The 24072-nt window shown below is 35.5% G+C and overlaps 1 protein-coding gene across 20 annotated transcripts in view; it reads left to right on the top strand.

The window, feature by feature from the left end:
- The window catches only part of LOC106834680 (EGF-like and EMI domain-containing protein 1), a 586744-nt gene that overhangs the window by 350272 nt on the left and 212400 nt on the right, over positions 1-24072 (top strand). For 16 of the 20 annotated variants that reach the window (XM_070509516.1, XM_070509525.1, XM_070509519.1 and 13 more), the window contains one exon: positions 13925-14047. In XM_070509516.1, coding sequence (XP_070365617.1) covers positions 13931-14047 — 117 coding nt within the window. In that variant the 5' untranslated portion in view covers positions 13925-13930. Of the gene's footprint in view, positions 1-4779; positions 4937-13924; positions 14048-24072 lie in introns of all 20 variants that reach the window. The other 4 variants (XM_070509515.1, XM_070509521.1, XM_070509514.1 and 1 more) reach the window with 1 other exon arrangement.

Genomic DNA, 24072 nt, shown 5'->3' with positions numbered 1-24072 from the left:
GTTTCACTTATTTAAAATAGCCATTATTTAACATAAATTTTTTTCTACCAAAATGTAACTATTTTCCCCACAATTTCCTTTGTTAGATGAATTTCTACTGAACCTTTCTCAAAAATCATTTAGTGGAAATATGAAAGAAAAAAAGAAAGCATTTCTGTTTGGTACCTGAGAATTCATTTATGCTGGGTTTCAAAATTTACAAGGCATTTTCTTTGGTATTATCATAGTAATACTTCTCGATATTTCTATGTAGTATCATCATATTCTTTTTCAAATGAATAAGAAAAGGCCCACAAATGTGAAGTGAATTGCACAGTATCTCACATAAGTGGGGGAACTAGGATTCAAACCTAAATCCTCAGAGCCTGAGGTTCATTTTATTGCCTTATCGATGTGATTGTTCCTTCTTATACAGCGGCCATGCAAGGAATGAAGTCATTGGCTCATAGGAATGAGTTCTCCAGTAGTCTAACACATTCCTCCTTGCTTTCTCTCCACTACCAATCATGAGTAGTATAAAAAATAACTCAGTTGGGCCTCAGGAGACAATGAAGGTCAGGATTATTGTTTTGAAGTTCTCAGTTTGTTCCCTAGTGACTAGGAATAGAAGAAGCTTCTCAAGCCTTGAAACGGAACTCCATTTAAACCATTTTAAGGAAAATCCTAGAATTAAAACTATATATAGAAGTTATTCCATTGACATTATCTAAAGTCTTCAGAATAGATATATTGTTAGTATACTTCATGTATAATTCTGTAATCTCAAAATGAGGTCATAAAGACTAAGAACATTGTTTAAATGTATTTCTCAATTATATTTTGGGCATGTATGAATTTTCCAGAGATGTTGATTAATGCCATATCTTACCTTAACCTATAGAGAACTACATTAAGGCTGGGACCTAAAGAGAAATCGACTGATTTGCTGTGAAAGCTAATTGCAATAAGAAGCTTAGGTCATCACTTCATGAAGCCTATTGATTTGAAAATGGCTATGATACATAATGTGTGTGTGCAATTTTTGGGTAGTTTTCACAAAATGAGCACACAACCCTTTAAAAACAAAAATACACATGCTAAATTGGGCCAAATACTTTTAGTTTAGAGAAAGATGTGTGTAAAGTTAAAACACTTCTAATTTTGCCTTTTTACTCTGCATTGTGGCCACGTGTGTTCCGTATTTGCCATATTCCTGAAAGCAGTATAAGTTATCACTGAAACTGTAGAAACACAGACTAAACAGATCACATGATTTTAGAATAGAAACATGTTTTAGGAAAATGATGAAACCCAAGGAGACCAAATTCACAAATTTTGTTTAAATATAAAAATGAATGGTTTATTTGTGTGGCTCATTTAACAGACCTTTTATGTGTTTGCAGTTCTGTTGTATTTTTTGTCCTACAACCAGAAATGTAGCACTGCTCTTGCAAACATCATATTTAATTCTGGAAGAGACTGCAGTATGTCATTACAGATGGATTGATAGCCTTGATGATATCATTGAACTTTTGTCATGCCTAACCTGGAAGACGCTGTATGTCAGAGAAATTTTGTCATTCATCTTGCTTTTGAAAGGCCAAATTTATTTGCAACCTTGAATGACATTGGACACATGAAACAGCCTGAAATCTATCATGCAGTGAGTATCTTATAAAACTGCAATTTAAAATCCTACGTATTGACTTGGTTTTCAGAACCATCTTCAAAGCCAATGACTTTCAAATTTTTTACTTATGAACACTGATTTTCAGTTGATAGTAATAATTTTATATTTTCATTTATTTATTTTTTCTGAGTACATGAGGACACCAAACATGCAACATACTTCCTTATTTACTTTTTAAAGAAAAGTGGTAAACAACAGAAGTGGAAATCCATATTTATATTTTTTGTTTATTAATGTCAATGTGTAACTGGCCAGTGAATAAGCAACAGCAATGAAGTCTATCCTTTAGTTTGATTATTCAGCCAATTTTTTGAAAACCTCAGATTGTACATAAAAATAGGTTGCATGAAAAGAGTGCTATCAGAAGAAAGGCAAAATTGTTTTTGAGCTTTCCGTTCTGTAGAACAAGAAATATGTGTTACTGTGAATTTATAATTCCACCTATCTTAAAACTGAATTTATGTTCAATGCAAATTAAACAAGAAAGCAACTGAGTGCCTTCTATGAACCAAATTTGAATTCTCAAGTGTATGACAATCATATAATGTTTAGGGAACAATAATAATGAGCTACTATATAGAGAGCTTACTGTATGCTAGAAACTGTGCTGAGTAGTTTAAATGTGTTATTTAATTTGATTCTCACAAGAGCCTTATAAAGTGGTTACTTTCTTTTTTCTTACTGTACAGATGACAAAATTAAAAGTAATGAAGTTAGCCACAAACATTTCATAAAGGAGTTTACTCTTGTGCCCATTTGTACCCTGGCAGATCAAGACTGAAGTCACATATGAGCCTTTCCATCTGGAATTGTTGCCTGCCCAGGGAAGTCTCCACTCTGTTATATTTAGTTGTCCTTAAAGGATTTGTACTTTAGCCCTGGCAGGAGGTTCTTGGTTTAGACAATGTGACATCCTCTCCTTTCGTCAAATCTTCAGTACTTAAGGATGGGTCAAGTTTTCAGGGGAATACATGGTCTTTCACATACCTTGCACTGAGGATATTCTAGAAAGCTTGAATGTGAGCATTCCTCCAGAGATCAGAAGCCTTCACATGCATTGCTGCTTTCTCAAGTATGGAGCATCCAACTAATTGGATATACCAGCCTTGGCCATGTGAAATGGACGGAATAGAATGCTAACACTCTATGTCATTAAGTTGCTTTAAGCTCTTTACAAAGCAACCTAACCAGCAAAATCTTAAAGATCATTCATTTTAAAAAGCTAAAATTTAAGTGAATACACTAAAATTTAAGTGAATATACTAAAATTTAAGTGAATATACTAAACGTGATATAATTGTACACCATGGCAGAGAGTATATAAAAAGAAAAGGGAGGTAGAAGGAGCATTTTAGCCCTAACTTTTAAACAATTTTTTGCATTTATTGTGCTGTTTTTTCTGAAAGTATGCTCATTGCAAAGAATATGGAAAACAGGCAAAGTACAGAGCAACAAAACAAAAACCATCCCTTATTACTTCATTCAAAGATAGGCACTTTTAGTGTATTTTAGTATATCCTTGCATTTTTTTTCTAAGAACATATATTGATAGATAAATAAAAACAAATGAGATTACCATTATATACGTGTATGTAAGTATGCACACCCTTAATATGTTATGACATTTGCAGAGGTAAATGAATATTCTGCTGGAAAAGGATTGTTAATTATTGTATAGTGGTCCTTGGTTTGGAGGTATTATAATTTATTTAAGATCCTAGTGTTTGATTTCTGTTTTTTCTCCTCTGCTATTAAAAAATACATAAATCATTATGGACATTTGTGATTACCTCTTTAGGTTGTATGGGAAAGTATATGCATATTCTGGTTTGTGTAGACACTCGAAACTCAGAAATTATTTCCCAGTCTGTGCTCGTACTAGCAAAGTCTACTACAGCGCTTTTGCCACACTTAAACCCTCACACATGAGCACTGATTTATTTTTTTGAGGGCGATCAGTCCTGAGCTAACATCTGGTGCCAATCCTCCTCTTTTTGCTGAGGAAGACTGGCCCTGAGCTAACATCCGTGCCCATCTTCCTTTACTTTATACCTGGGACGCCTACCACAACATGGCTTGCCAAGCGGTGCCATGCCGGGATCCGCACAAGTGAACCCCGGGCTGCCCAAGAGGAAGGTGCGCACTTAACCGCTGTGCCACTGGGCTGCCCCATGAGCACTGATTTTAATCTTTGTAAATCTGGTAGAGAAAGAATAGTATTAATTTTCTTTTAGTTTTAATTTCTTCGATTATTAATTGGTTTCAACAACATTTGACATTTATTGGACATCCGTATTTTTGATTTCAATTTATTTCATTTCATTAGACTAAATTTTTGTTCGGGAGAGTTCAACTTTTCCTTTTGATTTACATTAACCTTTTATATATTAATGATTTCTACTCTTTAACTGGTATGTGACCATGCTGTTTTCTTCATTTCTTATTTGTCTTTTAATTTTGCTCACTCCAAATGGGAGATTTTAAAGTTTATTTGGGGAAATCTATCAGTCTTTCATTTACGCTTTTTGCTGCTTGTGTTATCCTAGCTCCAAAAACATAAAACATATTTGTAAAATATCTTTAGCTGTTAACGTGCTACTAAAATTTTTCCTGCACAGAAGATATTTTAAGTCCTTTTTATGTCATTTTTATGTACTAATCATTTTGACCCACGAACCCTCTAATTGTCCCTTACTTCTTAACTCCAGCCAATGCGTAAGTGCCTTCTTATCAGTTTTACTATGAATTTTCTGAAGGACTAAATTTAGTTTGACATTTGTTAATAATGTGCATAACCATTAGGTTTAAGGTGAATAGACGTGAAAAAGGATTCTTACACATGATATTTATTATTTTAATATTTCAAAATCAAAACTGGGTATCTTTACTAACTGTTTTCTCTCATATTACCTCCCGGAGATATACTTATTCACTTTCCTTAGAGTAAAAGGCCTTGCCTTCACCTCCCCCATAACCAGATGTAACAGTACAAGGAAGGGATTTTCAAACATTTTTAGTAGCAAATCAACCACATAATTAGAGCAAATTTTAAGTTGAGAGGTACGCAATACGTAAAATAAATAAAAGCAATTTTTCACTTGTTGAATTAGAGGCGATGTTCTAGGATGCTTCTTCTCCTCATCCTCGCCATCCCTTTCCGGACCTGCCCTGAGAGCTCTGTGACTCCTGAAGGATCTGAGGCCAAGTCTGTCAGACCAGGAAGATTAAAGTCAGGTGCCTTCAGAGCCATTCAGATACCATAAACAAGTGAGTTGCTCAGGGAAAAGGAATAGGTTGGGGGAAAGACTGTGGTGAACTGGGAAATACATAGAAAGTCTGTGTTTGATCCAAAAGCAAAAATTATTTTCCAAAGCCCTCTTCAAGGCTATGCAAACCAAGCATTGCTTTTTTTAAAAAAAAAAAAATCTATATTTATTTCATGTAAAACCAGGCAGAGGAAATTGGACTGGACCATATTGATTTAGCTTTTCATGGAAGTAATTTTGCCATAATATGTTGTTACATTAGGTCTTATCTTTTAGTACAGGTCAATATTAGTCAAAAATTGATGAAGAAAATGTTGACATTTTTTGAAAAACCTCTGTTGAAGACTTTGTGATGGTTTTATCCAATGACCCTTATATTCTAAACTCATTTAACGAATTTCCATCAGAATTCAATACCAGCGAAAATCTGTCCATCCTGAAAAACAAATATTTCCCTTTGAACAGTCACTAAAAATTATATACTCTGTTGTTTTTATTACCTGTCATAAATCTCTGACTTATTTTTTTAAAGTGCTGATGGCACAAGCGATATTACAACCAAAACTAAAACTTTAAAAGACGTAATTCCACCACTGTTATATGTCAAATTATTTATTTTTTTAATCTTTCCAAGATTTCTCCATAATAATTTTATAGGTTTTTATAGTTGCAACTAACACAGAGAAACAATTTCTAATCTATTTGAACATAACAATTTTCCATGTTGTTTTATAGTTAATTGTTTTATCACAATTTTGACTTGTAATGACTACATTGAAGGGAGGCATTTAACTTAACTACTCCCACATTAGTGAATGTTTAAGTTGTTATAAACGTTTTACTTAATATGTGTGTCCTTTAGTTTTCTTTTTAATGACCATACTTTTTTTTGAATAAGCGTAATTTTGTATGATGTCATCAGTTCATAATGAAGACCTCAAGATATTGTGTATGGAAAGGTGCCTAGGACAGTTGAATTCCTTTGGAATATAATTTTGGATGAATTCTTAAGAGTGGAATCACAGGACTCTTGATATATGACCTATTCGAACATATCTCCTCTTTTTCAGCAAACTGAGCTTGGAGAATAAAATCCAAACTGATTCTCCAATCTTCCTTTTGAAGTCAACCTTCACTGATCTTTTGCTCTATGATATCTTGCTGCAGCGCAAAGCTTAGTACCTATTTATAGAGTGTTGTATTTGTTAATCATTTCATGTTTATTAGTCATCAATTCCTGTGTCGTTGACTGAGTCAAATTGTTAAGGAAAATAAACAAGTGTAAATGCTTCAATTAATGGAGTTTTCTTTGGACTAATGTAAAGGGGATCAAGAAATAGGTGTTCTTACACTGATAGCCTGTAGTGGTCTAAATAGTGCAGACCAATTCTCTTGCTGAGAACAGCTAGAAAAGTTGTATGTAATATGCACATCACTCATCAGAAGACATCAGAGAATAGTATGACAGCCGGGAAAGTCAACGAGGTGAGTTTTGCCCTCCAGGGATTGATTCGTAAGTAACATAATGGGACAGGCTGAAAAGGTGAGAAGAAAGTCGCTGCTAATGGGGAGAAAAGACACACAGGGCAGTCACCAGTCTCAGTGGGCTGAGGAGATATAAATTGGAATTCAGAGCTATCATGGAAGCCAAAAATCGAGGGATCATGATACTGGAGAGAAGGTATACTGGACAGTCCAGTAAGAGACAGAAACCACAGCAAGGATTTGATCAGGAAAAAAAGTACTATAAAGATTATTGATTAGAAACTGGAGATAGAGTACTAAGAGGGGTAAAGGTAATGTTAAATATTATAGGCAGAGCAGATGGTGGGAGCAGCCCCTCTGTCTAGGACTGAAGGAGAGTTCCCAGGAAAGGAGCAAACTGGGAAGCATTCTCGCAATCCCCCCCGCCAGGCTGAAATTCAGATCTCATTGGAGAGGGTGTGGCTGACCAGGGATGGTGGGCAGGAACCTGCGCATTGGGGTGGCAGTGAGATCTTCTGGGAAGCTGCCTGCTGGAGTACTGGTGAGCTTGCTGACGGCTGTGCAGCACAAGGTTTCCCGTACACCAATGGCAGGGTGGCTGCTCACTGGTGAAGAAGCTTCCTACTGACAAGGAAGCTGCGTGCTGGCAGCCGCAATGTACACGCCTGTGAATGAGAGAGCTAAGACCTGGAAGTGACAGTGCCTTCCTCTGGTAGCAGTCCTCTCGTGCCCTCTACTAAGATGACTTAACATTGCACCAGCTGGCCAAGGAGAAATGTTTACAGGGTCCAGCTTCAGTAACATAAAGCAAGTCAAAGAAGGGTAGATTTCTAAAAATGAGAAAATTGATGACAAAGTAGGAAATTTCACCTAAGTAGAATTTAGAAAAAGAATAAACTATAAATAGTAGAAATGAAAAAGATAATAACTTCAGTGGAAAATGTGGTAGACAGAATTAATGGTATATTACAAACAGCTGATTATAGAATTGATAACCTGGAAAATGGGTCGGTAGAATATATCTAGAATGAAACAAAGAAAGAAAGAAGACAAAAGAAAACAAAATAGAAAATAACATGAGACAAATCATGTGTAGATCAAAGGTCTCATAAACATGCATTATGCAATACTAGAAAGAAAGGAGAAAGGAAATGGGGCAGATGCAATATTTGAACATATAGTTGTGGGAACAATTTCCCTGAAACTGAAAGGAAGATATGAAACCACAGAACTGAAAACACATCAAAGCATGTCATGGTAAAACATATGAGAAAGAAAGGCAAAGAGAAAATCTTAAAAGCAGACAGAGAAAAGCAATCACATTATATTCGAAAGCAAATTTAATTGATAAGGGAATGTCACTTTTGAAATGCTTAAGGAAAACAACTACCAACCTGTAATTCTATTCCATTGAAAATATTCTTCAAAAATTAAGGTGTAATAAATGGAGGAGAAGAGGCAAATATGTGCAGAAGAGTTCCAAATAATTTATGTAGCTACCCCATCGTAAAGGAGGGGGAAGCATAACTCTCCACTCTTAAGTGAGAGCAGTGCATAATGATCTCATTCCAAAGAATACAGTATAGAGGGGAAAGAACTGCAGTAACCTTACAGGGGAGGAACCTCACAAACACCATGTCAGCCAGGGGACCAACGTCCACATCAACAGTGCTAAGCCCCATTGATTGTATGTACCCTTGATGTGACATCATGAAAATGGCACTTTCCTTCTGTAGTCTCCCTCCTCAAAACACATAATTCCAGTCTAATAATAATAAAAAATCATAAAAATCCAAATTGAAGGACCTTCTATAAAGCATCTGACCGGTACTCCTCAAAACTGTCAAGGTCATCAAAAGCAAAGAAAATAAGAAACTGTCGCAGCCAAAAAGAACCTAAGGGGTCAGGACAACTAAATGTGAAATGGTATCCTGGAAGGGGTCCTGGGACAGAAAAAGGACATTAGGTAAAAAATAAGGAAGTCTGAATAAAAAATGGACTTTAGAGGGTAATAATGTATCAATATCAATGTAATTAATTGGCTATTAATTATAACAAATGTGCCATACTAATGTAAGATATTTATAATAGCAGAATATGGGCTATACGGGGAATATGGGAACTCTGCACTATCTTTGAAATTTTTCTGTAAATCTAAAACTGTTCTAAAATTACAGAAAAAAAGTTTATTTAAAAATTAAGGTGAAAGACTGTCATTCCCTGGCAAACAAAATTTAAAAAAAAAAAATTGTTTCCAGCAGATCCATATGAAAAGAAATACTAAAGGTAGTTTTCAGTGAGAGGTAGCATTATTCCAGAAAGAATCATAGCAATGTAGGAAGCAATAACGAATTCCAGAAAAGGTAAATATGTGGACAAATCTAAGTCACTATTGAGTATATAAAATAATAACAGTAAAGTCTTATGGGCTTAAATACCTGAAAGTAAAATATAGGATAATAATATAAAAAGCAGGAAAAGCATAAATGGAATTAAAGTGTAACTTTCTAGCATTGTCGGGGAAGTGGTTAAAGTACTAATTTATCTTAGACTTTAATAATAGACGTTGTAATATCCAGAGTAACCACTAAAAGAATAATAAAGGAATGTGTAACTGACAATCCAATAAAGAGTGAAAATAGAACACCAAAAATAATACATTTAAAAGTATTTCAGAATGGAGAGTAAAAGTAACCTAAAATATATGAAAATTTAGAAAAATAGTAAACTGGTACATTTAATCCAAATATGTCAGTAATTACATTACAAGTCATGATATAATACCTCAGTTAAAAAAGATGTTAGAATATTTAAAATAACATACATAGATGTGGATATAGATATATGGATATATTTTTTCAAATATATGAATACAGAGATGTTTAGAAAATAAAATGTCATGCAGATACAAACCGAAAGAAAGCTGACATAACTATACTAATATCACAAAACCTCAACTTTAATTAAAAAAGCAAAGCAAGATGTAAAGAGGAACATTTTATAAGAACAAAGGGTTAATCTGCTAGGAAGATGTGGCAATTATAAATTTGTATGCCCCTCATATAGAGCTTCAGAAAATATAAAACAAAAATTGCAGTCATTAAAGGACAAATGTAAAACAGACAAAGAGATTTTACTATGCTTCTCTCACTAACTGATATAACAAGCATGTAAAAAATCCTTTAAGATAAAGATATGAAAAGCATGATTGACAAACTTGAACTAATTAAATATACATATTTGAAATATATGCACATATAATATATGTATATATATGTGCATATATGCATACAGAAAACAAAGCATCTGGCAATCACAGAATACATCTTATTTTCCAGTAAGCATAGATTTTCTTAAGCCAAAATTGACCTTGTGCTGGAACATAAAGCAAGCCTTAACAACTTTTGAATAATTGAAGTCACACAGAGTATATTTTCTGTCCACAGTGGAATTTATCTAGCATTTCATAGTAACAAGATGATTGGAAATTCTTCAATTGTTTGGAAAACCTCCCAAATATACCTCAAAAGATAACCCAAACAAGAAATGTTAGGGAAGCCAGCCCCATGGCCAAGTAGTTAAGTTCGCACACTCCACTTGGATGGCCCTGGTTCACCAAAAGATCACTGGTTCGGATCCTGGGCGCAGACATGGCACCACTCATCAAGTGATGCTGAGGCAGTGTCCCACATAGCACAACCAGAAGGATCTACTACTAGAATATACAACTATGTACTGGGGGGCTTTGGGGAGAAGAAGAAGAAAGTTTGGAACAGATGTTAGCTCAGGTGCCAATCCTTAAAAAAAAAAAAGAGAAATAATGTAGATTAAGAAATATTTTGAATTGGATGATAATTAAATTATGAACCATGAAAACCTGTGGGATGCAGCTAATACTTTATTTTTAGGTAAATTTATAGCTTTAAAGGAACATATTAGTGTGATATGCTCTCTCCAAGAAGGTTGCCATCAACTTCTTTCTTCCCTAGACATACATACAATTCCCACATTGAGAGAAGGAATTCCTGTACCTCCTGGAATCTCAGCTGGCCTGTGACTTCTTTAACCAATAGATGTCTAAGAAGTGATGCTATGTGACTTCAAGATCAAATAGATCATAAGAAACCTAGAAGCTTTTGTTTGGATCTCTTGGAATGATCCCTCTGGGGAATGATGTACAATTAACCATGTAAAATGTCTCTACCCTGTGACCACCAAGCAGTAAAAACGTCAAGGTTATGCATGTGGAGAGAGAGGGAGATGCCTGATCATACCCCCAGACGTGCCAACCATCTTAGCCCAAATCCCAAAATGTGAGTGAAATAGCCTGCATGCAGCTCTAACCCCAGCTGCCACCTGACTGCTCCCATATGTGGAATCCCAGTGAGGACCACCCAGCTGAGCCCTTCAATCCCCAGAAATGTGAAAGATAATAACAAATTTCCTTTTCAAGCAACTTAGTTTGAGGAAGTTTTGTGACACATTTATAGGTAACCATAAATAATATAAAAGAAGAAAGGCTAAAAACCGGTCATCTAAATTTCCATCTCAAGATCTTAGAAGCAGAGCTGTGAAAGAAATCCAAAGAAAATAGAAGGAAGGCAATGATAAAGATGGAAGTGGAAATTAATTAAATGGCAAAATGTGGAATACTGAAAAATCAATAGAGCCAAAAGTTTATTCTTGGAAAAGATGATAGATAGATCGATGATAGATAGACAAACAGATAGATGAATGTCTAGCAAAGCTGATCAAGAAAAAAGAGAAGGTACACATCATGAATTTCAGGAATATGGAAGGGGACCTCATGACAAATCGGACAGACATTAAAAAGATAGTAAGAGAATATTGTGAACAACTTAACAGCAATACACTTGACCATTTATATGAAATGGACAAATTCCTTGAAACACATAATTTATCCAACATATTTAACTGAAAATCTGAATATTCTTATATATAGTAGAGAAATTGAATCTGTAATCAAAAGCTTTCACACACACGCATGCACACACACACACACAAAATCCCAGGCCCAGATGGCATCAGATATTAATTCTTTGAGACTTAATTCTTAAGTAAGAAATGACAATAATCTTACATACATTCTTTCAGAGGATAGAGACAGAGGAAGAACTTTCCCACTTGTTTTATGTATCCAGTGTGATCTGAATGCCAAAACCTATCAAAAAAAAAAAGTACAGGCAAATCTCTCTGATGAATGTAGTCACAAAAATCCTAAACAAAGTATTAGCTGGTGGAATTGAAGAATATATAAAAAGCGTAGCGTATCATGACCAGGTTTATTTCAGCAATGGAAAAATCAATCAATGTTATTCATCACATGGGTGGAATTAACAAGAAAAACTATGTAATTATCTTTATACATTCAGAAAAGGCAATAAATAAAATTTAACATCTATTTATGATACAAATACTTAAGAAATTTTAAGTAGGAAGAAACTTTATTAATCTCATAAAACTAATTTATAACAAAAACAACTTATAGTACCCTTCATAACTACAGTAAAATGTTAAAAGCTATCCTTCTGAGATCACAAGCAAGACAAGGATGACCATTGCCACCACTTCTATTTCACATTGTACTTGACCCACAATAAAAAACCAATATTTAAGAATTGGACAAAATATTTGAACAAGCACTTCAACAAGATATTATCCAAATGGCCTTAACCTAATTAATCATCAGGGAAATGCAAATTAAAATTACAATGTGATACTATTATACACTCCTCAGAAGAGCTAGAAATGAAAAGAAAAATTAACCAAGATATCCCAAACGTGGCAAAAATTAGTGGCATCTGGTCTCTAATACACCACTGGTGGTAGGGTAATAAGGTCTTTAGAATAACCTCTTTAGAAGACAATTTGCCTATGAATACTAGAGCAGAATGTAACATGCCTTTTGACCCAGCAATTCCAGTCCTAGATACATTGCCCAACAAAAATGCATACGTTAAGTTCATGGAAGACACGTCTGAGAAGGCTCATAGCAGCATTTTTTACAATAACCAAAAGTAAGAAAATGCTCAAATTCCTATCAGCTATTAAATGGATAAATAGCAATTGTGGTATATTCATAGAATTGAATAGTTTACAGGAATAGGAATGAATGAACTACAAGTATATGCAACAACATGAATCCGTCTCATAAACAGAATGCTGAATGAAAGAAGCTAGACACAAAAATACGCACAGCATGATTCTGCTTGTATATAGTTCAAAAAGACAAAACTAACTTATAATGATTAAAGATCGGGATAGTTGTTACCTTCAGCCAGGCAGAGTGCCATGAGGCCTAGTAATACTTTATTTCTTGTGGTTGCATTGGTGTATACTATTTTTGAAAACTCATCAAAATGTATACTTAAGATTTGTATACTTTCCTGTGTGTATGATGCACTTCAGAGAAAAGTTGACTAAAAACAAACAAAGGGAGTCTCAACAGCTGCACAGCCAGGCCTCAGACAAAATCAGTTATATCCAGTCAAGACACATTGTAGCTCACGCTGCCTGTTACCTCGTCGTTGCTTCAGTATCAGTACTCTGCTCTCATGGTTCCACAGTTATGGTAACTGTACTCCTCTTTGTCTATGCTTCTACTTCATCAGCTTCTTCTGCCATCCTTGACTAACCTGTTCTCCTTATTCCTCACTTTTCCCTCTTCTTCTCTCTCCCATCCTTCCCTTCCCTTCTCTATTTCCTCTCTATCCTCTCCACCTTCTCTCTCTTCCAGCCACACTCATTTTATGAGGCAAAGATTAACTCAGATAGTCAACATGGAATAGAAATGCCTCTTGAGCAGAGCATGCCACTATCAAACTTACAGATGGGTTGGCATACTTATCAGCTGTAAGCTGAGCGGAGGTGGGGGTGGAATACATAAAATTGAGCCCTAGCTATAAAGATGGTTCTTGGCCACAGTTATAGAAGTGGGCTGTGGGCATATCCTCTACGTGGACACAACCAAATAAGATTTCTGTTTAATCCTCAACCCCACCTGGATTTTAAATATTGGAAACCGTGGAACTACCTTGTACCTTCCTCACACTTTCTAGTACAAATATGTAGTCATGGGTCCTCAGTAATTATGTATTGGAGAAGCCAATAACAACATATTTAATGGATAAGTAGGTGACCTAGTGTTTTGACTCGCTAATTTCTCACTCTGTTCTCAGTCTCATCCTCAGATGATGTCATCATTTCTGGATCTGTACTGTAAGCTTCCAAATTCCATAAGACTAGACAACTCAGTACACTCTGCAAAAATATTTCAAATATCAAAGATTATAATTTTTTTTCCTTATGTCAAAATTAGAGTGCATTAGCTGTAATGAAAATGAGATGTTATAGTTTTATCTCATTTTAATCTGAGATCAAAGAATGATGTCACTCTGTGATGGTACATTTTTAGGGGAGCCACTGAAGTCTTTTTGTGTGTCTAGTTATAGGAAGCTAATTCTGTTTAAATATTCAATTGCAGATATAAATGAAAGTACCATTGACAATGATGGCTGTCAGAACCAATGCTGTAATACAATTGGCAGTTATTACTGCAAGTGTCAAGCTGGCCAGAAACTGGAGGACGATGGCAGAGGATGTGAAGGTAACAGTTAGGACTGTCTGCTTACTGATAAGGAAAGAGAGAGCATGTATGTAATGCAAATGAGGGGGTTTGTCTTTTATCTAGAGCCAGTTGAAGTGCCTGTGTGTTGAATGTTGTCAAGAGCACAGATCTTCCTCTCATGTCTAGATTACAAAATTGTAACCCTAAGAACACTTCAAGTAGCTTATTATAGGAAACATATGATTATACGCTGGTTTGGTTGTGTCATGTTCTGATTATGGAATTTCAATCGTTCATTTAAATCCCTGTGTAAAGTACATGTTTTTGAAAGCATTTCATTTAATTCTAAAGTAAAAATGGTGCTTATCATAAAATACTCATATGTTGCTACAATAGAAATGGAGGGGCACAAAACTAACCACAGGACTCGTATTCTTAGTATAGAATTAGTTTGCTTTTTTCAAGAACGCCAATTTTCTATCTCCTTTTAAAACAAATTCCTTCCTTCCTTCATTTATTCATTCATCATTTTGTTCGTTTGACAATCATTGAGTTCCTGCTCTGTATCAGGCATTATTCCACGCTCTGGGGATATAAAAATTAATGAGAAATAATTTCTGCCCTGAAGGAGCTCAATGATTAGAGGCAAACATTGAAACATAAGCCAAAACCTTACAGAATGGTGTTTTAAAGCATTGTGGCATAAGGGTAAGTGCATTGGATTCAAAGAGGCCCGGGTTTGAGACTTAGCTCTGTCACTTAACAATTTATGTAACCTTGGGCATGTTGTTTCATCTTACCAAGACTCTTTTCTCAGCTGTAAAATTTAGGATAATGGTAGTTCTTAGAACCAAAAAAGTTGCTGTGTGAATTAAATCAGATAATGCATCTACAACACCTAGCATAGTGGGTGGCGTATAGTAGGTGTTCAAATGATAACTATGAATTGTACTCTCAATTATGAACTCAGTTGTTGCCCATATTGAGAATGTAATGAGGACCAGAGACTGCTTCCTTCTATTCTTCTCTAAAAGGGGAGATAGCCACACTAAAAGGATGATTTGTACCATGCCTTATAACTGTCCTTTCTGATTTTTTCCCTTCTTTATACATACTACTAAAATGCTTGAGCATTTTATGTATTCAGGTGTTTTTTTTTTAGCTTGCATAGAAATGTATTTCTTCTAACTATGTTATCCTACTGGACTTACAAAATCACACACATTTTTTTCCCCCGACAGTGTCTATTCCTGATGGGGCGTATGTGAATAAGTTGGTAGGAGAAAACAAAACAAACAAAAGACATTCAGCTGAAGACAACTGGGGCTGGGGCTGTGAGTTTCATTGGGACTGCCAAGATGAGACAAGTTGTAGACAGGTTGGAGAGTTTGTCAGATTCTCAGGAAGCACTGTGGTTTAGTCCTTCCTGACATGGCTCTGGCAGGCAGCCGCAGGAAGGGCTCCAGGTAGGCAGTCAGATGTTCAAGAGCAACTGCATCTGCGCCTTTCTGAGACAGCCTTCACTCTTGGCAGGGTCCTCTGCCTGAAAGGGTGTAAATTTATAAAGACAATCCATAAATTCACCCAGGCTCTTTTTCATTCAAGTGAGATAATCTTTATTTTTGATGAGATTGTTTGGCAATGGTGTTCCCAGTATCAATTCTATACCTGAGAAGAGAAGAAGTCAAGGACCCCATGGTGGCCAAATTAAAGGTAGGACAATGACTGCTGAAGACAGATGGCCTGTACTGTGAGAATATTGTTTATTATGACCCCTTTCTTTCCTCATAGGCAGCAAACTCTTCATTTCTTCTTGTCTGAGTATTACTGTTATCATTATCATTATTGTTATAGATATTTTTGAAGTACCTAGCATAGCACTTAGCCATTGTTAGGTATGACAATTGTTATTATTATTTTTCTAATAACTGTTAGGCTGATAAGGCATGTTAGATTATGCCCACTAATTCATTTACATGCAATTATCTCATATTTCATTGAAGTTAGTTATTCTTGGTCACTCACATAATGTCAAAGTATTTAGAGAAGTGATTTCTGTGGTTTCATCTAACATGGTCCTCTTGTACAAACTGAATAGGAGTAAGGTCAGTATTTGTGAGAATCAAGAGTTTGATACTGAGTTAAGGCTAACTTCATACTTATCTAGATGCAGACCTGGGGATGGTGGTATAGAGTGGAGCAACTCACCAGTGAAGACCACCTCTCTCAGTCTCATACTTCTTAGCATTTTTTCTTTCTCACTTTTTGAACGACTATTTGGAAGACATGGTGATGATGCAGATTCAGCTTGCTTGATTGCTGGACATACACTGATCTCACATTTGTTATGTGCATAATTAAATAAAAATAATAGAGATCGTTTTGAAGTTTAGTGCATTCTAAACCCAGTGAGCACTTGAATTCTTGTGAGTGCACTAATGACTCATTCATGTTTATGTACTGGATGCTAACAGTAAAGGTCAGTTGGTTTCAGAGACCTTTGTGTTGAATGCTACAGCCATAGAATTAAACAGTTATTTGAAAGACATTTTCTTTGCATTTATATAAATTGGATTTAACTTCTCTAAATTGCTTTTTAAAATACAGATCAGCATTTTAGGGGACATTTGTTAGGGACAATTCAATATGGTTGAATTGTATTTTAATTCAACAATAAAATAATGTAGAATTTTATTTAATTCTACATTAAAATAAATATAGAATCTACCCTTTAATGGAATTGAAACATTTATAATGACCTTGGTAGCTAATCTTATTCTTTAAACTTTCCTCCAAAGAGCTCTAAACTTGTGGAGGAGGCCTCTGCTTAGCTCAGTTCTGTGAATATCCCCTTCTCTGAGGCGTAGCACTGAACGTAAAGCATGGCTTCCAATTCACAACGCAGATGGATTCTTGTAAGGTGTAGACTAAAGCGGAAAATAAAGAGAGGAAAGAACTGCCTGCCTCTGGACACTGTGAGGATATTTACACATATGTTACATATATTTTATATTATATTGTATGTATTATATGATATGTAAATAAATAATATGTATAAATATATAAGTATATACTTATATAAATTATAACAATAATTACAAAGCTAATTTTATATGAATTTATATTTTTATAAACTATATATGTTTATTTACAAAATATATATATCCACTTTGGGGATATTGATATATATATTTTATATATTATATGTTTATATATTATATATATTTTATGTGTATATATAGAGAGACAGAGAGAGAGAGGATAAAGGTTTTTCTTCTTTAATTTGTTAGTGTGGGTTATGACATTTCTAGCTTTTCAAATATGCAACCATCCTTGCATTTCAGGAAAAAATCCAGCTGGATTTTTATCATTTTATTTGCAACTAAATCCAGTTTGCTATTATTTTGTTTAGGATTATTGCATCCCTAACCATGAGTGACATAGGCCAGTATTTTCTGTTTCTCATATGTCACTTATGGCCGTGGTTCTCAGCTAGAGTGACTTTGTCCCCCAGAGATGTCTGGCAATGTCTGATGACATGGATTTTCACAACTGAGGGGAGGGGGTACTGTCGACATCTAGTGGGTGGAGGCCAGGATACTGCTAAACATCCTCTTCTCCTGTCACTCGGATTATATATGTGTTAGACCATCTCATTCTGTCTCACGCTGCTTCCATGTATTCTATTTTCTTTCTTCTATTTACTACATAGGCTCAACCAGTCTATTGAGTTTCAAATATCAACAATTTAACTTTACATATTTAGAAGTCTTGTTTTTCTCTAAAATGTAGGTTCCTTTCTGTTGCATGCTTGTTTTTATAACTTATTCTTATCTTTTAATATTTCACATATAGCTAATCTATATCCCATATCCTTGTGAGGGAGTCTAAATCTGTTGTTCCTTATTTCTAGACCATTAGTGACACTCTCTTCCCTTTCATGTTATATATACCTCTAGTATAGAACTCCTCGCAGAGCGCTGTACTTATTTGCACATTTGTATTGTTTATTAGATTGGGAATATCCCCTGGGAAAGGGCCATCACTTATCACTTTTTCATCCCCAGCTCAGAGATGTTTAGCACCTACCAGAATTCCACAAATGCTTATTGGATGAATGAATGGATGGATGGATACCCATCCATTCAAGCATGAATGCATGGAAGCATACATTCAGTACACCTTTTATCCATTTCCTTATCTACAGAGCCTCATCATGCTGAGTTTGTCATTTAAAGTCTGGCTAGTTAAACCATTTGGTTATCAATAAGTTTTTGTATAAATATTTGCTGATAACAAGTTTGTTTCATTTGAAAGGGCCAATCACATTTTTACTTGTAGAGGACAACTCAAAGTCTTTTGGCTTAGTTTGAACTTTCTGAAATTTCTGCATGTAATTTGAGTAAATTATTGGTACAGCAGCACAGCTAGTGACTCTTAGAGCATGGTAGTCCCATGGAGTCAAGGAATTTTTCTAAATAAAATGGTAACTAATTCTACTGTACATTTTCATAAGTGAACTTACAAAGATAATGAACATTGATTGGATATTTAAGATAAAACCTTCCATTTGGGAGACATAAATGAAGATATGCTATATTTTGATAAAGATGTGTTGTTTAATGAGCTGACTTTTGAAACATTTAAAAGTAATTTTGATAATATTTTGAACCAATTTTTTTTCCTGAAACACATTAGAAATCATAATGTGAATAGCCAGAGAAGGTAATTCAGGATGCCGTTGTTGTGGAATTGTAGAATTTTTGGCTAAAACAGACTTCTATAGATGGAATCTTAGGGAAATTAAATGATTTGAACGAGCTCAAAATGCCAGTTGGTGGACAAAGTGACACTAGAAGGTAAGCTTTCTTATTTCTCCTCCATGAGATTGATAGGCAGCATGAACTGGATACAGACCAGGTTAATCAGAATCATGGAGTCACAGTGCTACAGGGACCTAGGGGCACTCAACTCATAGAGGCATAATCTACAAGGGAGGGAAATTAAGAGCTGGAAAGATTGACTGGTTTCCACCAAGTCCCAAACAGTATATTTGTAGAGGGAGGAACAGAATCCAGTTCCCCTTTTCCCAATTGCCATTCTTCCCAGTCTGGTCAGTAAACATTTATTGCGTAATTCCTATGTGCTCAGCACTTTATACCAGAGTAGTACAAAATATGGTCTCTTCCATCATAAGGCTTCAGTATCGTTAAGTACCCTAGATATAAAAGTATTGTGTGTATTTCATTTTAAACCGAAGTACAAGTAATGATATTATATGCTTTGAGAGTTCACCCAGGGCAGCTCCTTGTCTCCAAGCAGCACTGTAGCTAAACCAGCTGATTGTTTAACCTGGTCTTAGAGAGCTCCAAGGGAGGAGATTCTGCGACTCCTTTCCAGTCTGTTTAATAACCCTTGCTATCAGGAAAGCCTTTCTTATGTGTAATCTATATTGCTCCGGCTGAAGTTTAAGCCTTTTGGATTTTATTTTCTTCTTAGTTCAGAAAGACTTAACAAATCAGAATCCTCCTTTACAGTAATTCTCTCCACACTTAACAGCACACTACTGTGCCCCTCCTCAACTTAGTAAAAACTTTGATCGTGCCAAAGGCCAGATGCTAGTGAGGCTTGAAGAGAAAATATTACCTATCTATCTATCTTATCTATCTACATTCACATACATATTTGGTTTTGAGTTTATAAAATAACTTGAATAAATCGTTATTAAGGATTTTTCTACTTCTGTGCATTGCTTCTCTTAATAGTCATTTGTAAAGTGCATCCTGAACTTCCATTCGTGTTAGGGAGCCTGTCAAGGTAGCAGTAGTAGTTCCCTGACCTCAGGGAGCTGAAAGTCTATTAGACGAATATACAATGGAGAGCAATTTGAGAAAATTCCCATACAGTCTATCCTCATATACTAGAGAAAATTTATCCCTTTTGAATTTATCAAGGCACATTTGCAATATAGAATTCATTATGTTTAAAAAGCTTGAACCACTTAAGATTCTTGAGATTTATCATAGTTAACATATGAATGCATATAAAGTATACTTTCTTTTCATCCATCCATCCATCCTTCCATTCACCAAATATGTATCTGACCCAAACACTGTGGACCATGTTGAATGAAGAACATGCCCTTTGGGTCTGAATATTACCTCTGACATTTACTAACTGTGAGACTTAGGGCAAGTTACTTAGTATCTGTGGGCTTTCCCTCTTCATCTATAAAACCAGAACAGTACCTAACCTAATATAGACTGAGAAATTAAATGAAATGTTGTATGAAAACAGCTTGGTGTTGGGAATACCTTCTTTCCCTACTTCACGACCCCAGGAAGAGGGATGTTCATGAATGTTGCAATCCTGACATCTCCCTGCCTCCTCACTCATTCCCTTCTTCCCAGGGGAGGAAGAGCAAATTACCTCACTGGTGAGTTTGGGGAAAGAAGTTGTGTGTTTGGGGAAAGACTATGGAGTTTAGCCTACTTCCCTATTTTCTCTTTAAGATCTGCAAATACCTGCAGAAAGTGCTCATTCTGATCTGCTCTGCTGTGATTTATGTTGAACCAGGGCAGGACCCCCCCATGGGGAAGACCAAGGTTTTCCAGCTACACCTGTGACCAGGTGGGAGCATTTGCCTAATTCTTCATACATTTTTAGGAACCCATTGTTGCTGCACTCTTAAATCCTTTTCTCCAGTTTCAACTTTACCAAAAATAAAACTGAAATTTTGTCTACATTTGCCTATTTTGGGTTAGATCTCAATTAATTCAAAAGTCAGGCAGGGAACACAAAGTTTTTATCAGATCCCTTCAAATACTAACACCACCTTGCATTTGCCTAATGCATAATAAATGCTCAAGAAACTTTTCTTCTTTCCTCATTTTTTTATTTCCTCCTATGCTATATGTTGTTGAAGATAAAAATGTGTGTAAGGTTATCTTTCTCTCTCCAAGGAGCTTCCAGTTCAATAAAGAAGATAAGAAGGATAGACAAACAGCTATAGTGTAAGATAGCAGGAGTAAATATAAGTCAGGCACAAGCAAAGAGCTATGGGAATTAACCAGAGAAAGATAACCCACTGTTGAATCAAAGTGGGCTGCAAAGAACAGGGACAGACACTCATCACTCAGTCCTGGGACTGAGCAATCCTCCTTCCCTTTCCTTAACAAATTCCCCAGTAGAGTTCTGCCTCATACTATTTGTCCTGCTGTCTCTCTTCTCTGTTGTTTGACACTGGAAAGCATCTAAGATTTTAACAGCAAAGGCGCCACTGCCACGCCCATGATCATTCTTTGTAGAAACTTGGGATATTCTTAAGTATCTGTGTGTCTTTTAGCCTAGAGAGAAAACATATATAATTCAAATTTGAAACTCTGCTGTGAAAATAGAAATCCACTTTATCTCTTTTTAAGTTAATGTTTTAAATAAAGCCCATCATTTCTCCCCTAAGAATTTAGAGTAATCCTTCCAACACCTCAGCTTTTAGCTAAAGTTTATTGTAGTCAGAAGTGTATTTGGAAGTGAGGCAAGCTGGAAGACACCATGACTGATATAAATTCCCCAAGATGAGCAGGCTCACTTTCCAAATGTCATTAGAGATATACAGATTTATGGCAGTTATATAGGTGGTGCCAAAAGAGGAAGACTAGAAAAAAGAGGCCCCAGAAGTCTGTAGCTGACAAGCAAGGCATCTCTCACAGGGGCCTCTTGTTGGTAATACGCGAGGGTAAAAGTTAGCCAGAGGCCAGCCCACAGCCTCAGTAGAGACTGTCACTGTGAAACCAACGAAACAGAAGCAGCCAATCAGGGCAAATGGCTGTGTGGGAGGGTCTGGGATTGGTGGGCAGCAAGGGACCTTCTTTCCGAAGTTTGGCTCACATTCCTTAAATTTTACTATATGTCAGGAAGCGTACTATGGGTTTAATATTCTGAAGAGTAAAACCTTTTAGTTTCATTCACAATTATTTTGAATTTCTCTGTTCAGTCATCTTAAAAATGACCTGATCTTTTTGAAAGATTATATTATTATATTTTTGATTGGTTTTCAAGAAAAATTTCCCAACGGTAGCACCCTGACCTGAATTCCTCAGATTGGTGTTTTCCCACTAGATATTTTTTAGATTATAGAATTGTACACTTCAAAGGATCAGTGTGATCCTGTATTCTAAAGACTGATCTTTTTAGACTTCTGAAATATAGAGGGTTGGTTCCTGCCCTTGCGAGACCCGTATTATTTTCTATAACTGTCATAAAAAGAGTAACGGATAACTGACTTTCTGGGTTTCTTGCTATAAGAAATTCCCTCATCAGTTTCTAAATAACAGAGACATTTTTTCTTTCAATAAGAACTCATTAAGGGGAACTCTGAATATGTATGTGTAATTTTTAATCAGGAAGTAAGCCAGTTAAAATTGACTTGTTTTTTTGTTTTCATGAGTCTGTATTTTTAGTGACCTTCTGAAGACCAGACCCCTTCAGTATAGGATCTCATAGAAAGAAATTGAAGCTACTCCTTCCTGAAAAAGCTGTATATCTTAGTTCATAAGTTCAAGTTCAGTTTCAGTTTTTGTTATTCATTCTAGTTCTTAATTTCTTAACAGGCCAGATCTGTACTTCCTTGAATGCAATTAATATCAAGATAAAAGGATATTGCTCATTTTACTTGTCCAGTGGCTGTGTTTGATGAATATATTCCAAATGCATTGCCAGTAAAACCAAGCACATGAGAGTATGCATATTTTTTTGTATTTTTACTTCATATCTTCTATACGAGTGTCTCATTGGTAATAGTATATTCCTCAGAATAGTAAATACTGTAAAAATGTAGAGCGCTTCCTGCTGTTACAAATGTAAGTGTTCATACATTTCACTCTAAGTAGGAAAGATGTATTAAAAGCATCGTATCTGGACAATTTTTCTAAACAATGTTTCTCTCTTTTTAGCAAGGGGCATGGTGGGCCTCCAGCATTCTATAAAAGCTTAGTCTTTGTGATTGTTTATCAAAATATCCAGGGCAATAGATCATAAATTAATTGCTCTTATCCAGATATAATGTTATTTATGGTCTGTCTTGCAGACTGAGAAAAGCAGTTGGATTTTCTAAAATCCTTTGATTATACGCCAGTGATAGACAACCTGACAGTGCTGAGTGGCACTGCTCCTTGTAGGAGGGCTTCGAGTCCCAAAAGCACACCTATGACTGGTTGGTCTGAGTTTGTCACTGGGTTCTACTGACCCCCATTTCAGAGTTGGGATGGAGAAGAGCAGAAGCAAGATGCCCCGGGTTTCCCTGTCTGTGTGGGCCTGAGAGGTCAGGGGTGGGGGGAGGAGAAACAAGAATAATCCTTGAAAGGAATGCATTTTATATGTATATTTTATGCTGTAACTAAGCATGCATTTCTCAGTTATAAAGTTGTCTAGTTCTGACAAGCTCATAGGAGGGTGGCGCTTCAAGTCTTAGAGCACTCCCAGTAATAGCACAAACCACCCAGCGGAGTTCTGCCAAAAAAAGGTCTTTTCTCTGCTTCACATATATTTAATATTTTTGAGCATGACCAAAGTGACCTCTGCTAATTCATCAAAAAATACTAACAACTGTAAGGAAAATAAAGGTGGTTATAAATTACTTTTCACTGAGGAAAAAATAAGTTGGTTTAAAATCATTTGTTACATATCATTTAACAAGTGAATTTGAGCTTTTGCACTTAAATCAATGATTACAAAAGATGGTATGTCTGTAAAATTCAAGAGACTAAAAGACCTAAACAAGTTATCTATTTTTATATAAACCTGTTTATTAATATAATTTCTTATATTTCTAATAATCATCACATTTTGGAGGGTTGACTGAGCAGTGAGAAACATATTAAACTGCAGCTGAGAAAATTAGGTTAATTGTAATTCATTAGATGCTGTCCTTATTAAAAGAGAATTGATTTAATCCCTATTAAAAGCCCTAAGGCATGAGAAAGCAAAAACGCTATATAAAAGCTCAGTGCTCTCAACAATTAGAAGATACTACAATTCAGTGTTTCTCAAACTTTAATGTACATATG

This window comes from Equus asinus, chromosome 5, assembly GCF_041296235.1.
Source record: "Equus asinus isolate D_3611 breed Donkey chromosome 5, EquAss-T2T_v2, whole genome shotgun sequence".
NCBI classification, from domain to species: domain Eukaryota; kingdom Metazoa; phylum Chordata; class Mammalia; order Perissodactyla; family Equidae; genus Equus; species Equus asinus.
The sequence above is the reverse complement of the archived record's forward strand: the minus strand, read 5'-3'. Positions and strand labels throughout refer to the sequence as shown.